The 15,778-nt window shown below is 36.2% G+C and overlaps 1 protein-coding gene across 1 annotated transcript; it reads left to right on the plus strand.

Annotated features, from left to right (window-relative positions):
- Positions 1–6,988: 6,988 nt before the first annotated feature.
- LOC144379546 (olfactory receptor 8B8-like) lies at positions 6,989–7,924 on the plus strand. Its single transcript, XM_078059186.1, has one exon. It carries the CDS (start codon positions 6,989–6,991, stop codon positions 7,922–7,924), a length of 936 nt encoding a protein of 311 aa, XP_077915312.1.
- Positions 7,925–15,778: the final 7,854 nt, after the last annotated feature.

Genomic DNA, 15,778 nt, shown 5'->3' on the forward strand with positions numbered 1-15,778 from the left:
TTGGTGATGGGAGTTAAGGAATACACTTGTGATGAGCACCGAGTGATGTATGGAAGTATTGAATCACTATATTGTACTCCTGAAACTAATATTACACTGTATGTTAACTAACTGGAATTTAAATAAAAACTTAAAAAAATAAAATGAATTTGGGATGTTTGCATGTACATGTAATTCACAGAGCAAGGCATAGGAGGGAAAGGAGTCCAGAACATATAATTGGGCCAGGGCTCAACAAGACACTTGGCCAATAAATATAAAGTCTCGGTGTGCAGAGTGGTCATGAGGATTTAGAAACCACGTTTCAAAATCAGTTTTAATCCTGCTCTTTATAGTGGTATAAAAATACAGTTTATAAAGGTTTCATAAAATTTATAGTGTACAGTGAGCATACAGCAGTAGTGTTTGGAGGAATGAAAGTGAAAAGCTGTCGTCACATTTAGGGGACTAGGTAGATAGAAGACATTTCAAAAGATAAAGCAGTGAATAGTGATTAAAACTCAATTTAGGAAGAAGGAATCCGGAAAGCAAAATGATATATGATAAAAGTCCATTCTTATGATTCTCCTCCTCTTCCTGGAAGGCTCTAGAAATATTATGGGGATCACAGGATTTCTCAAGTTATTTGATAAAAAAAAAAAAAAGTTAACCTCCCCAGGACCTGGGGACATGAGAACAACTAATTCACTCCTGTTTTTTGCTGGCTTCTATATGCTACTTCTTACAAATTTAAGGTACAGAACCCTCAAGTTGCAATTAGGAAAGTAATGATAATTTGAAAGAAACTTTCAGTGAGTACAATAGCCAAACTGTGGAAAGAGCCAAGATGTCCATCGACAGATGAATGGATAAAGAAGATGTGGTATGTGTGTATATATATATATATATATATATATATATATATATATATACACAATGGAATATTATGCAGCCATCAAAAGGAATGAAGCGATTTGCAACGACGTGGATGGAACTGGAGGGTGTTATGCTGAGCGAAATAAGTCAATCAGAGAAAGACATGTATCATATGACCTCACTGATATGAGGAATTCTTAATCTCAGGAAACAAACTGAGGGTTGCTGGAATGGGGGTGGTGGGAGGGATGGGGTGGCTGGGTGATAGACCATTGGGGAGGGTATGTGCTATGGTGAGCACTGTGAATTGTGCAAGACTGTTGAATCACAGACCTATACCTCTGAAACAAATAGTGCAATATATGTTAAGAAAAAAAAAAGAAGAAGAAGATAGCAGGAGGGGAAGAATGAAGGGGGGAAATCAGAGGGGGAGACGAACCATGAGAGACGATAGACTCTGAAAAACAAACTGAGGGTCCTAGAGGGGAGGGGGTGGGAGGATGGGTTCGCCTGATGATGGGTATTAAAGAGGGCATGTTCTGCATGGAGCACTGGGTGTTATGCACAAACAATGAATCATGGAACACTACATCTAAAACTAATGATGTAATGTATAGTGATTAACATAACAATAAAAATTTAAAAAATCTTTTAAAATAAATAAATAAATAAATAAAGTTATAAAAAAAGAAACTTTCAGTGAGTAAATCAAATTATTACAATGTCTTTTCTGTAATAGGATGTCAGATTATTTTTCTTTTGAGAAAAGAGACAAAAAATTTTTACTCTAAAAATCCTTGATCTTAACCAAGGGATAATGTCAACATTTTGTAAGATAACTTTAATAATATTTTCAATTTTACTTGTTTTCTAATCTCCACTTAAGATTTAGATATTGTGAAAGTTGGCGTGACTGGTGTGTTTGCCTGTTTGTTTGTAGATGTTTTTCATGACTACTCATAACCACATCTCCTGACTCCAATATTAATATGCTTGATTTTCACTTAAGTTTATTTATATAAAATGGTTGATCTAGGTTGGTGTTTTCTTTCTTTCTTTTTTTGTTTATTTACTGTTCCCCCCCTTTTTTTCTTTTCTTTTTTTTTTTTAGAGAGGGAGGGGAGGAGGGGCAGAGGAAGAGAGGGAGAGAGAGAATCCCAAGCAGGCTCCCCACCCAGAATGGAGCCCCACGCAGGGCCCAATCTCTTGACCCTGAGATCATGACTTGAGCCAAAATCAAGAGTCAGATGCTCAACCAAGTGAGGCACCTAGGTTCCCCTACTGTCTGTTTTGATAAAATTGTTTTCCTTACTGAGATTGAAGTGTATCTACGTAAGTAAATAATACCTGTGCTATTTGGGGACCTCTATATATAGACATTGCAGAGGTGTGTCTGTCCACTCTGTTATATATTTATCACTATTTGAGGTGGCCCCAAGTATGTGTTAAACCTGGTCACTAATCTTTCATTTGAGAAGTCTGAAAATACAAATTAAATTTGTTTCATTTTTAGAGAGGTAAGCTTTCTTTCAAATTAGTTTCCATTTTTTCAGATTATTTTTGAAAAAAGTAACAAAAGTTTAAATAAAACTTGTAAAATCTAGGTTTGGCAAAGTTTTAAAGAAACTTAGGGGCACCTGGGTGGCTCAGTCAGTTAAGCGACTGCCTTAGGCTCAGGTCATTTGAGCCCTGTGTCAGGCTCCCTGCTCAGCGGGGAGTCTGCTTTTCCTTCTTCCTTTGCCCTTCCCCGCGCTCATGCTCTCTCTCTCTCTCAAATGAACAAATAAAATCTTTTTTTAAAAAAATTTTTTGAAGATTTTATTTATTTATTTCAGAGAGAGCAAGAGAGCACACAAGCATGAATGGGGGGAGGGGCCGAGGGAGAGGCCGAGGGAGAAGCAGACACCCTGCTGAGGAGGGAGCCTGATGCCGAGCTCCATCCCAGGACTCTGGGATCATGACCTAAGCCGAAGGCAGACGCTTAACCAACTGAGCCACCCAGGCACCCCAAATAAATAAAATCTTTTTAAAAAATAAAAAAAAAAAGCGACTTAGCTATAACTTTTAGTTAGCAACTCAAGCTCTATTTGGACTTCTCTCAAAGGAAGGGAATCAAGTTAGGGTGTTTTACGTGTAAAACAAAGAGTTATCCTTAACAGGTTTTTTTTTTTTTTTTTTTTTTGAGTTATCTGAATGGAATGAATGAAATAATGAGAGAAATATATATATAACTGTACTGAAATTGTACAGCTGAAAGTTAAACAGGTAAGACATGAGATTCGCCTGGGCCTGTGAACTAGGACAGAGCTGTTTCTAAGTCAGTGTGAACACTTCTAGTTTCAATGCTTAATGGAAAATGGTCCTCCTAGTTAAAGAAAGTTCCCTGATTACATCCTGATTTTGTTTAATGGACACTTTCTCTAAGCAAGCTGCTATTGCTGCTCAGGATCAAATTTGGAATGATTAGAGTGTACTATAGTTAAAGGCTAATAAAGCAGAAGAAAAAGGGGTTTTGATTTCTATATTCCTTTAATTTCTGAACCCCAAATTTATAGATCTCCATCATCCACTTCTGTTTATACTGCCTTCCTACACACACACACACACACACACACACACACACACTCTCACATACACGGACTTCAAGTCTTAATTTTATAAGATCACTGTGTAATAACTAAGGCATGGGATGCAACCCACTTTTTTATAAAGTTTTTACTTAAATTCCAGATAGTTATCATAAAGTGTAATATTGGTTTCAGATGTACAATATAGTGATCAACACTTCATGCAACACCTGGTACTCATCACGACAAGCATACTCCCTAATTCTATCATCCATTTAATCCATCCTCCCACCCCGCTCCCCTCTGGTAACCTTCAGTTAATGTGTTGTTGGATTTGGTTTGCTAGTATTTTACTGAGAGTTTTTGCATCTAGGTTCATCAGGGATATTGGCCTGTAGTTCTCTTTTTCAGTGGGGTCTTTATCTGGGTTTGGTATCAAGGTAAAGCTGGTCTCATGAATTTGGAAGTTTTCCTTCCTTTTTTATATTTTGGAATAGTTTAAGAATAGGTAGTAATTCTTCTTTAAATGTTTGGTAGAATTTGCCTGTGAAGCCATCTGGCCCTGGATTTTTGTTTGTGAGAGTTTCTGATTACTGATTCAATTTCTTTGCTGGTTATTGGTCTGTTCAAATTTTCTAGTTCTTCCTGTTTCAGTTTTGATAGTTTATATGTTTCTAGGAATTGTCCAATTTGTTGGCATATAATTTTTCATAATATTCTCTTATAATCCTTTGTATTTCTATGGTGTTGGTTATTTCTCTTCTGTCATTTTTTATTTTTTTTATTTGAGTCCTTTTTTTTTTCTTGATAAGTCTGGCTAGAGGTTTATCAATTTAATTGATTTTTTTTCAAAGAACCAACTCCTGGTTTCATTGATCTATTGGTTTTTTGTTGTTGTTGTTTTAGTTTTTATATCATTTATTTCTGCTCTCATCTTTATTATTTCCTTCCTTCTGCTGGTTTTAGGTTTTGTTTGTTCTTTTTCTAGTTCCTTTAAGATGTGAAGTTAGGTTGTTTATTTGAAATTTTTCTTGCTTCTTGAGGTAGGCCTGTATTGCTATAACTTCCCTCTTAGGACCACTTTTTCAGAATCCCAAAGATTTTGGACCATTGTGTTTTCATTTTCATTTGTTTCCATTTTTTTATTTCTTCTTTTATTTCTTGGTTGACCCATTCATTGCTTAGTAGGATGTTCTTTAACCTCCATGTATTTGTGGTCTTTCCAGATTTTTTCTTGTGGTTGACTTCTAGTTTCATAGCATAGTGGTCAGAAAAGATGCATGGTATGACTTTGATCTTCTTGAATTTATTGAGGCTTGTTTTGTAGTCTAATATGTGACCTATCCTGGAGAATGTTCTGTGTGCACTTGAAAAGAATATGTATTAAGTTGTTTTAGGATGGAATGTTCTGAATATATCTGTTAAGTCCATCTGGTCCAGTGAGTTATTCAAAGCCACTGTCTCCTTGTTAATTTTCAGTTTAGATGATCTGTCCATTGATGTAAGTGGGGAAGAAAAGGTAGTTTTATATATTGCTTGCAGAGATGTGAATTATTATAGCCTTTGGAAAAAACCATCTGATATTAATTAAAAGAACATTCTGGGAATTTATACCATTGAAATAAAAGTACTGGTACATCAAGATGTATGCACAATGATGACTATTTTACCATTGCTTTTGGTGGTAAAAGAATGGAAAAATAATGGATTTCTATCAATGTGGTGTTGTTGGATAAGTTATGATATGTCTAAACATAGAATTTTGGAAATATTTTATTTTATTTTATTTTATTTTTTTTTAAAGATTTTATTTATTTATTTGAGAGAGAGAGAATGAGAGACAGAGAGCATGAGAGGGAGGAGGGTCAGAGGGAGAAGCAGACTCCCTGCCGAGCAGGGAGCCTGATGCGGGACTCGATCCCGGGACTCCAGGATCATGACCTGAGCCGAAGGCAGTCGCTTAACCAACTGAGCCACCCAGGCGTCCCGAATTTTGGAAATATTTTAATGAACTATTATTAAATGACAAAAGCAAGAGGTCAAAAAATATGCAGTTTATGGTCAATTGTAAGGCCCCTATAAATCTAGTTGGTTATATCAGCAATTAGGAAAATAACGAAAGAGTTGTAAGTTGTAAACATAAATAATTGGGGCATGATGGATGAAGGGGAACTAAGACAGGAAAGAGAGTGCCAGGAAAAAGGTCCAGGAAGTGGTGTGTCTAAAAGATACAAAGAATGCATCATATGATCATGTGTGCTAGGATATGTATGTACATGTAATATTGTATAGGTGTTTAAAATATTATTAGCTATGTGTTAGTTGTGCCTAAAGCCAAAGAAGCACTAGGAGAAAGAAGAGAGAAAAGATCTCTACCTCATTTGTGCTAGAAGAATGTGCAATTTTGAGTAGAATATTGAACTTCCAAAGACACCAGGGTATAAGCATTTTCATCTGTGTACAGTTTCATACACCTGTCCTTCCCAAAGGGTTTGAACTATGGAGAGTCTCCTGGGAAAGCCCCTGTATCAAACCCCCAAGACCTCCAAGCTCAGAATAAGATCGCATACATGATGCTCCCTGTTATTATGTTGAAAACAAAGAGTGCTGTTTATATTCTTTTTTTAATAGTTTAATGATCCCCTTTGGGGAAAATCATTATTAAAAATAATGATCTTTATCTGAATGAGTCTCAGAGCAAGTCCAAGACTGAGATTATAAATGCTCTGAGCCCTCCACGTAAATGGAAGACGAAGTGTTTGGTTCAGCTCTTTTACCGCCCACAGCAACAGAACTTTCCTTTTGGAGAGCAGTGTTGGAGAGGAAACCACAAGGCAGTTGTGATGCCACTAGGCAAAGAAGAGTAAGCATTGAACTCTTTATGTTTTTATGTCTTTCAAACCCCAGAGCCATGGAAAGCAAAAACTTTTCTGCTTTTACCAACTCTAGCCCTGATGATTACAGGCCTGCATAGGAAGAAAATAGAGATTATAAGTAGTGCTGAGATTATGGGGTTTGCAGAAGGATTGCCTCCAATCCTTAGAGAATTTCCTATGAAGGAAACCCAGCTTCCATTCCTGACTTAATGACTTTCTTGATATGTGTGCTTGGGAAACCAAAGAGTCTCTGCAAGTCTGTTTCTCCAACTCTGCTATGGACATGCGCTCATGATCTCCACCCTATACAGTGTCCAGTCTGGATCTGTGGCCAGCACAGGTAGCCAAAGTGTGGTGATTAAAGATTAACAAGTACAAACTGGAAGAAACGAAGGAATAAAAAGTATTAATGGCAAATTGAAGCAGAGAAAAGATGAGAAATATCTATACTTCATCCCCTCTTGAAATATTTCTTCCAGTGTTACTTGAAACTATGTTGATGCCTCCCATCTACTTGTCTTCCTTGTATGAGCAGAGCCAGATCCCAGCTTCCTGTAAAGTAGTTAAACCTCAACAGAGTCCATTGGCTTCTTGGCTCCAGAATAGACTGGGCATGGGATTGCATAGGAAATCTGGATTCTGCCTCAATATGATTCTACTCTCCTATCTTTCAGATCCTACTGGAAGAGCATGGATATGGGAAACAGTTCCTTAGTCACTGAGTTTATCCTTATGGGTTTAACCAAATATTCAGAGATCCAGCTGCCCCTGTTCTTCCTTTTCCTAGGAATCTACATTGTCACTGTGGCAGGAAACATGGGCTTGGTCACTCTAATAGGACAGAATTCTCACCTCCACACCCCCATGTACTACTTCCTCTTCAATTTATCCTTTATTGACCTCTGTTACTCTTCCGTCATCACCCCAAAACTGCTGGTAAACTTTGTGTCTGAGCTGAACACCATTTCCTATGCAGGATGCATGACTCAGCTCTTTTTCTACTGCTTCTTTGTCAGTGCAGAGTGCTATGTATTAACAGTAATGGCCTATGATCGCTATGTGGCCATTTGCAAGCCCCTGCTGTATACAGTCACCATGTCCCCTCAGGTCTGTTCTCTGCTGGCTGTGATTGTATATGTGGGGGCATTTATTGGCGCTTGGGCCCACACAGGATGCATGCTGAGGCTGACCTTCTGTGATGCCAACACCATCAACCACTACATGTGTGACATCCTCCCCCTCCTGGAGCTCTCCTGCACAAGCACTCACGTCAATGAACTGGTAGTTCTCATTGTTGTGGGCTTTGATGTTGGCGTGCCCAGCTTCATTATCATTGTCTCTTACACTTTCATCCTCGCCAGCATCCTTCGCATCCGTTCCACTGAAGGAAGGTCCAAAGCCTTCAGCACTTGTAGCTCACATATAATGGTTGTTTCTGTTTTCTTTGGGTCAGGGGCATTCATGTATCTTCATCCTTCTTCTATTTTGTCCATGGACCAGGGGAAAGTGTCCACCGTGTTCTATGCCATTGTGGTGCCTATGCTCAATCCTCTGATCTATAGCTTCAGGAACAAGGAGGTTAAAGTTGCCCTAAAAAAAAGCTTGAATAGAAAAATATTTTCCTGAGCCAAAGCAGTATTAATTAACATAAGAAAATACAGCTTTCTCTTAAAATTCTTTTTATTCCTCTATAGAGTTGTTTTTTTTTTTCATAGAGAAAGAAATGAGGTCTAATAGAGTGTTGGACTTGGAATTAAAAGGCCCAGGTTGAAAACTACAGAATAGGGGCATCATATTACTTTACAGGGTTATTGGGATGAATAAATTAATGCAAATAGATGTTTGTAGAATAGTATCGGGGGCCTAATACTATGTTTTTTCCTCTCTTCCTTCTTCCTGTCCTTTCTCTCTCTCTTTCTTCCTTCCCATTGTTTTCCTCTTATACTTTAGAGGGAACATTCACAGACTCTCTTCTCTTCCTGTGATCTCCATCATCATGAATGGCACCATCCTTTACTCAATTGCTCAGATCCCAAACTAGTATTTTCTTTGATTCCTCTCTCTTTGCTTGTCCTCCACACCCAATTTATTAAGTGTTGTTCTCCTCATAGCACTATCATTTGTCATCTGGAAACCAGCCTCCTGACTAGCTTCTCCCTCTCTTATCTTTACCCCTTGAAATCCACTCTCTGCACTGAAACCAGAGTGCTCTTTCCATGCTTCCAATAAGATCTCATTTACCTTAGTTTACTCTGTTCACTGCAGTTTTCTTCAATGTAAAACCAAGCTCCACATTATGTCAAACAAGGATCATATCTTGACCTTGGTCATGTCTCCAGCCTGATTTTCTGTCATTATATCCCCTCCTCCCTGCCTTTTTTCTGGTAGTCTACTAAAGTCACACTGAACTTTCCCAAATTTAATAAACTATTCTTTTGCACATTTTCCCACAAGCTCTTCTCTCACCCTGGAACACCCTCATGTACCCTCTTTGCCTCGCTCAACCTGTCCATCCCTCAGGTATTAGGTTATCCAGAACCTCTGGGAAGTCTTTTCTGGACAGAAGGGTGAGATTAGATGACCTTCAGATATATGCTGGTAGCATTCTGTGCCTACCCTATTGAGGTACAGATCCCATTGTACTGAAATTCTTTTTCCCTTCAAAGTACAATCTGACTCCATTTATTTAATTATAAGAAAACTTTAAGAAACTCATTTGCAGGAAAATTTACAGTTAACTACAAAGGAGTAGGTTATGTAAGAAAGACATATATTTATACAAGTTGCCTTCTTTAAAATCTTAAGAAAATCATTTGAGAATGTGTAGAGTAGGGGGTTTCTCTTGTTTTTCTTTGCCTGCCTTTCCTTGAAAATTCCTTTTTGCTCATGCTTCCTCCATGGTTGGTTGGTTATCTATCTATCATCTATCATCAATCTATCTATCTATCATCTATCTATCTATCTATCTATCTATCTATCTAATCTATCATCATCTATCTATCATCTCTATTTTTCTAGCACACTCTTATTACCTCTGTTTTCTGTTTATGCTTCAGATATCACCTGAAGGGAAACAGCCGCCTAACCCGTCTTATAAAGTTTAAGTGCTCTGTCCTGTATTTCTCAGAGTGAAGTAGTCAGGCCTGCCACAGTAATAAAAACAATTTTCACATGCTTTTATAATTGCCTGATTATATGTCTTCCCTGTGAGGAAAGGTACCATGTATATTTATTCTCTATTATACTCCCAGTGCTTAGCAGGGTGTCTAGCACTTAGTAAAGCCTCAGCAAGTATTGGTGGGTTAAATGAATGCTTGCTATATGACTTTAAATTTTGAGTCAAAAAAGAGATCTTTGGGGAGAAGAGTCATTCAAAGAATTGTTAACATTTCTTCCTCCTAGAGTGAGTTTCCCAATACTTTGTTTTCACATTGCTTTTCTTTTCCATTTTCTCTTAAAGCACAGTGACAGAAAACAGAGATTGATTTAGTTTTATATAAATGGCTGTGTGTATTCAGGAACTGGGGGAAGGGAGGCATGAGTTGGGAAGACTTCCAGCAGCAAGGTAGAGTAAGCTCACAGTTTCTGGTGTCAGACTACCTGGGTTTAAATTTCAGCTCTGTAATCTGCTAATTATGTGATTCTGAAAAAGTTACTTAACATTTTAAGATATCTGTTTCTTCAACTCTAAAATGAGAAAAATAATAGTATCTACTTAAAAGGGTTTTTGCGAAGATCGTTATCCATTTGCTTGGGATTCGAGCTATAGTAAATGGGGTATAGTTTAGGGTTTGCCACCATATAGTAGTGCCATTTCATTACAGAACCTCAGATTAGTAACCTGCAAAATAAGAGGCTTGGCTTGATTATGCCAAATATTCCATCTATTTAAAAAATCTTGTGATCATTGTGTCTCAGTTGTTGACTTATACACTACTAGGTTTGAACTAGATTAATGATTCACAACTTGGGTATATGTCAGAATCATTCAGGAAACACTTATGACCTCCTAGTTCCATCTCAGACCTACTCAATTAGAATATATCTATGGGCAGGGTTCAGGAATATGCATCTTTAAAATTCTTTTCAAGTGATTATGATGTTATAGTGTAGATAACTGGTGATTTGGGACTTTCCACTTTTTTTTTTTTTTTAACATGACCAAAATTTATTTCTCATATACATACAATCTTATATAGGTTTTCTTTTTTCTTTTTTTTATTATGTTATGTTAATCACCATATATTACATCATTAGTTTTTGATGTAGTGTTCCATGATTCATAGTTTGCGTATAACACCCAGTGCTCCATTCAGTACATGCCCTCTTTAATACCCATCACTTGGTGGTGGGTATTAAAGAGGGACTTTCCACTCTTAATATTCTGTGATTCTGAAACTGTCTCTGGACAGGGAAATATGTGGACACTCATAAACTTTACCAGAAAGGAGATTTTTCTGGTGTCAGGAAAGTTAATTAACTATTTCAAGAAGGAAAAAGAGGTCAGTATCGTTCACTGTTGTGCAAATGTTGTGAGAACTAAGCATCAGATCATGTCCTGTACTGAGAATTTACAAACTTGGCAAGTTTATGGAAATGGTAGAAGTAGAAACCCAAGGAAAAGAGGAAAAAGAGGAAGTAGAAAAACATGCTTAGCTTACTCGCTTACAATGTATTAGAATAATAGATCAGTGGGAAAACATACAAAACCTTGAACTAATCTCATGTACGTTTAAGTATTTAGAATATGATAAGGTGGCATTTCAAATTAGTAAGGAAATGTTAGATTTTTATATACTGTAAAACAATGTATTTTGTATTTAGAAAAAAGTGCAATTAGATATATACTAACATATATGCCAAAATAAATTCCATGTGTCCTAAAAATTGAACATAAAAATTTTTAAGTATAAAAGAGCTAAAGAAAATATATGTGAATATCCATCTAATCTCAGGGAAAAGATAGAAGAAACCATAAGAAACACTTTTTTTAACCCAATAGTGAAAACTTCTGTAAATATAAGAATAGCAAATAAAAGGTATTAACTTTCACCTTCTGCTGTATGGTCAATTAGGTATCCTGGTGGACCCCATTCCTATAAAATGACTAGATCCTCAATAAAATATAATACAACTTTTATATGTGGTAGATACCATATACAACCATTATTAACCTCCCTTTATAAATGAGAAAAGGGTGGAACTTAACTAAATTTGCATGATTATGCAACTAGTAAGGTGAGCACTCAACTTTGAACCCAGCCTATCTGGTTCCAAAGTTCCTGCTCTTCACCACTCTGCTATACTGACAATTGTATAAAGCACAAAAGAAGAAAACTTAAGCAATATATTTCATGGCTTAAATACATAAAAAATACAACTACTAAGAATACCAGGACATTTTAAACATAAAGGTCTGTGTAACAGTGATATCTGGGCAGACCAGAGGGAGAAGAAAAGGTAAAAGAGCACAATCATTCATTGGTACTTGGTAATATTTTAGTTCTTTACATGGATTGTAGTTTCAAGTTTTTTATTTCATTACTATACTTTATAATTTACATTTATCTTATGTATAGGAATTTTAAATGTCTAATATTGAAAAATAATTAAAAAACAGGCTTAAAATTAGGAGACTATTGCAAAATATGAGCCAATAATAAATATTCTTAAAAATCAATAAGAAAGAGATCAATGTTCTCAGCATATAAATACAAGGGCAAATTATAAGAAAAGGCAACTGTTTAAGATAAAAGTACAAATGGTTAGCAAATACATGAAAAAATTCAGCCTTAAATTTAAAACGACAGTGAGATGTAATTTTATTCTACCAAATTGGCAAAGATCTGAAAAATAGATCCAGTCCTGGCTGGGATTATAGACAAAAGATATCTCATATACTTGTAATAAGAATGAAGTGTATGACTTATTTAGATGACAGTATTAAAAAGACCTATGCATGTTTACTCCTTTGACCCAGCAATTGAGCATTAGGAATTTATTCCAATGAGATAATGAGTGATGTGTACAAAGATTTCCTTACTAGATGTGGGGAAACTTGAATGAATGTCATCCTGAAATGACTAAGTATACAAATCAGACTGGCATTCCAGCACTTCTTTTGTAAAGAAATCATTTAGGGCACCTGGATGGCTCAGTTGGTTAAGCTCCTGACTCTTGATTTCAGCTCAGGTCATGATCTCAGTGTCGTGAGATGGAGCCCCGCATGGTGCCCTGCACTGAGCGTGGAGTCTGCTTGAGATTCTCTCTCTCCCTCTCCCTCTGCTCCTCCCCCCTCTGCTTACATGTAATCTCTCTCTAATAATAAATAAATAAAATATTTTTTAAAAAGTTTCATTTATAAAGGATTTCAAATGACCAAAATAATAAAACACACTGTGTACTCATGAAATGCACTGTTGAAATCAACTTATGATTTTCATTTATTAATAGACATTTTATTATCTACTTACATAGGATTTACATTTAAACGGACTTCTTTTCTTACTGTGGAACTTTCTTCAACTTTTCATTGGTCTGAGAATACAATAACCATTCCCAATCACAGGAAATATATTATAAAAGGGGAAAAATAGAAGAAGGTATTTTTTTACTTAATATTTATCTGATAGCTAAAAGCTATCTTTACATCTCTTTTCTTCCTAATTCCTCCTGGGCTTTTCCAGCTGTGGTGGCAAAATAAGTAAAATATAATTAATTTGCAGGCAAGTATGTTGACTGTTTCCCCTTTTGTTTCTTAATTATAATAATTCAGTCTAAAACAGATGAATAGGGATGAAGGTGTTAGGCTGGGGTGTACTCTGGAAGCTTAAAAATTTTTAAATGAATAAATTACAATACATATGGACGTTCATCTAAGTATTGTTTGTGAGAAAGGAGAAACAAATATTCAACAGTAGGCAACTGATTAAACAACATGGTAGAAGCATTCAATTAGAAACTGTAGATTTTGAAATTTGTATTGTAGAAAACATTAGCATGAAAAAATGTGTATACACTATACATTGATTGGTAAAAAAGCAAATTGCAGGTATTATATAAAATATGATCTCAATTTTCAAAATGTGCATTATATGTGTGTATGAATGTGTGTATACACATATATAATATGTACACACACACATATATGCATTTTTTTCTTGGAAAATCTGTAGCTTTACGTGCATCTGAGGCTATTGAGAATAGCTATTGTATTTATATTATTTTTATATTCTCCACAAAGGTCATATATTTGTTTTAGAAACAGAGAAAAAAAACACCCTGTAAGATGACAATGCAAACTATAAAACTAGAAGGTAACATAGGAGAAAATCTGGATGACCTAGGGTTTGGCAATGCCTTTTTAGATACAATACAGAGGCACAATCTACAAAAACGAACTGATATATTGGACCTCATTAAAATTAAAAATTTCTGCTCTATGAAATATACTATCAAGAGAATGAGAAGACAAACCACAGACTGGGAGAAAATATTTGCAGAGGACATATCTAATAAAAGACTATTATCCAAATATACAAAGAATTCTTAAAACTTAATAAGAAAATGAACACCTTGGTTTAAAAAAGTGGGCAAAAGATCTGAATAGATACCTCACCAGAGAAGATATACAGATAGCAAATAAGCATGCGTAACATCATATGTCATTAGGGAATTACAAATTAGAACAGTAATTAGACACCTATTAGAATGGCTAAAATCCAAAACACTGACAACACTAAATACTGACAAGAATGGGGAGCAACAAGAACTCTCATTCATTACTGGTAAAAACAGAAAATAGTATAGTGACTTTGGAAGACGATTTGGTGGTTTCTTACAAAACTGAATATACTGAACCATATGATTCAGCAATTGCGCTCCTTGGTATTTACCTAAAGAAATTGAACACTTATGTCTGCACAAAAACTTGCACCCAATGTTTATAGACGCTTTATTCTAGTTAGGAATCCTAGTTAGGATTATCTAGTTAGGAATCCTACTATCTAGTTAGGAACAACATCTGGTTAGTACATATTTTACTTACCTTATTTAATTTGTAACAGTTACTATTATTGGTTTGCTTCCCCTGTTAAGAGTCTCTTTCTGTAGGGGCGCCTGGGTGGCTCAGTCGTTAAGCGTCTGCCTTCGGCTCAGGTCATGGTCTCAGGGTCCTGGGATCGAGACCCGCATTGGGCTCCCTGCTCAGCGGAAAGCCTGCTTCTCCCTCTCCCACTCCCCCTGCTTGTGTTCCCTCTCTCGCTGTGTCTCTCTCTGTCAAATAAATAAATAAAATCTTTAAAAAAAAAAAAAGAGTCTCTTTCTGTATCTCAAATATAATAGCGAGGATGTAGTAGATCTGACATCCATCCAACTGATAGATTGTGCATGAGGAAGAGAGATTGGGTTTGTGAGATTGACAAGTGAGGGAGGAAGGGCCAGACTGCGTTGTTGGCTATGGTGGGCCCATCCAGTGTAGATGTAATCCAAATCTCCACTTGCCATTTGTTCTTCTTTTCTCTACTCTTTGTTTTTTGTTTTTTTATTTTATTTTATTATGTTATGTTAATCACCATTTGTAATGATCTCATTCACCTTATATAACTTCAACAATCACTTCTATTAAGGTAACTTTCCCTTCTCTTTTGCTGGCCCTGTCCTTTCCAACTCACCACAACCACACACTATCACTACAACCATCTCAATCATAATCATTTAATAAGTTTCTGTGGTACGACAAATATGTCGTAAGAGTCTTTGAACACAACACAATACTTTCCTGGAAGAAACTTACAGTCTCGAGGGAGAGACAGTAAAGCAAACACAGACAAATTCAATGCATTGTGGGAAAGTTTCTCCAGTGGCGTCAAACACATGGATGTACAAGAACGGGAGTCTAACTCAGTCATAGAGGACAGTGAAGGCTTTTTTAGAAGATGACAGGTCAGTGGAGTTCTAAGTAGGGTAAGAACTTGTCTGCTTATGGTTTACTATTCTTTATCGAAGTTCTTTCCCCAGGGTTTATAAGACATTCATTTGTTTTTATATTTTACTAGAACCTGTCTACTTATGAAAGGAGCAGTCTTAATGGTATTGGGATGGGAGAAGGGGTGCATTTTCATGTACATGATGGTACACACCAGAATGAGGGTTGTGTCCTCATTCTTCACATTAACAATAGTTAATTCTCCAACATTCCCCCCAAACTAGTTTCTGTTAGTCTCTTCTCATTTTGTTAATGAAAATGCCATTCTCCTAGTTTCCAAAAAATCCAAAAACGTGGTCATTTTGAACTTCTTTCTCATGATCTGTGTCTCATATTTTCCACGTCATGTGAAGTCTTCTTGTGTCTCCTGAGTCACAATGACCTTATTACCTCACTACGTGGGATTTCTGCTGAAGTTCTTTTTTTTTTTAAAGATTTTATTTATTTATTTGACAGAGAGATAGAGAGAGCACAAGTAGGCAGAGCGGCAGGCA

Source organism: Halichoerus grypus, chromosome 11 (genome assembly GCF_964656455.1).
Source record: "Halichoerus grypus chromosome 11, mHalGry1.hap1.1, whole genome shotgun sequence".
NCBI classification, from domain to species: Eukaryota; Metazoa; Chordata; class Mammalia; order Carnivora; family Phocidae; genus Halichoerus; species Halichoerus grypus.

Bases quoted from the DNA above. Each gene is read 5' to 3' on its own strand.
- LOC144379546 (XM_078059186.1), top strand. From the start codon at position 6,989: ATGGATATGGGAAACAGTTCCTTAGTCACTGAGTTTATCCTTATGGGT.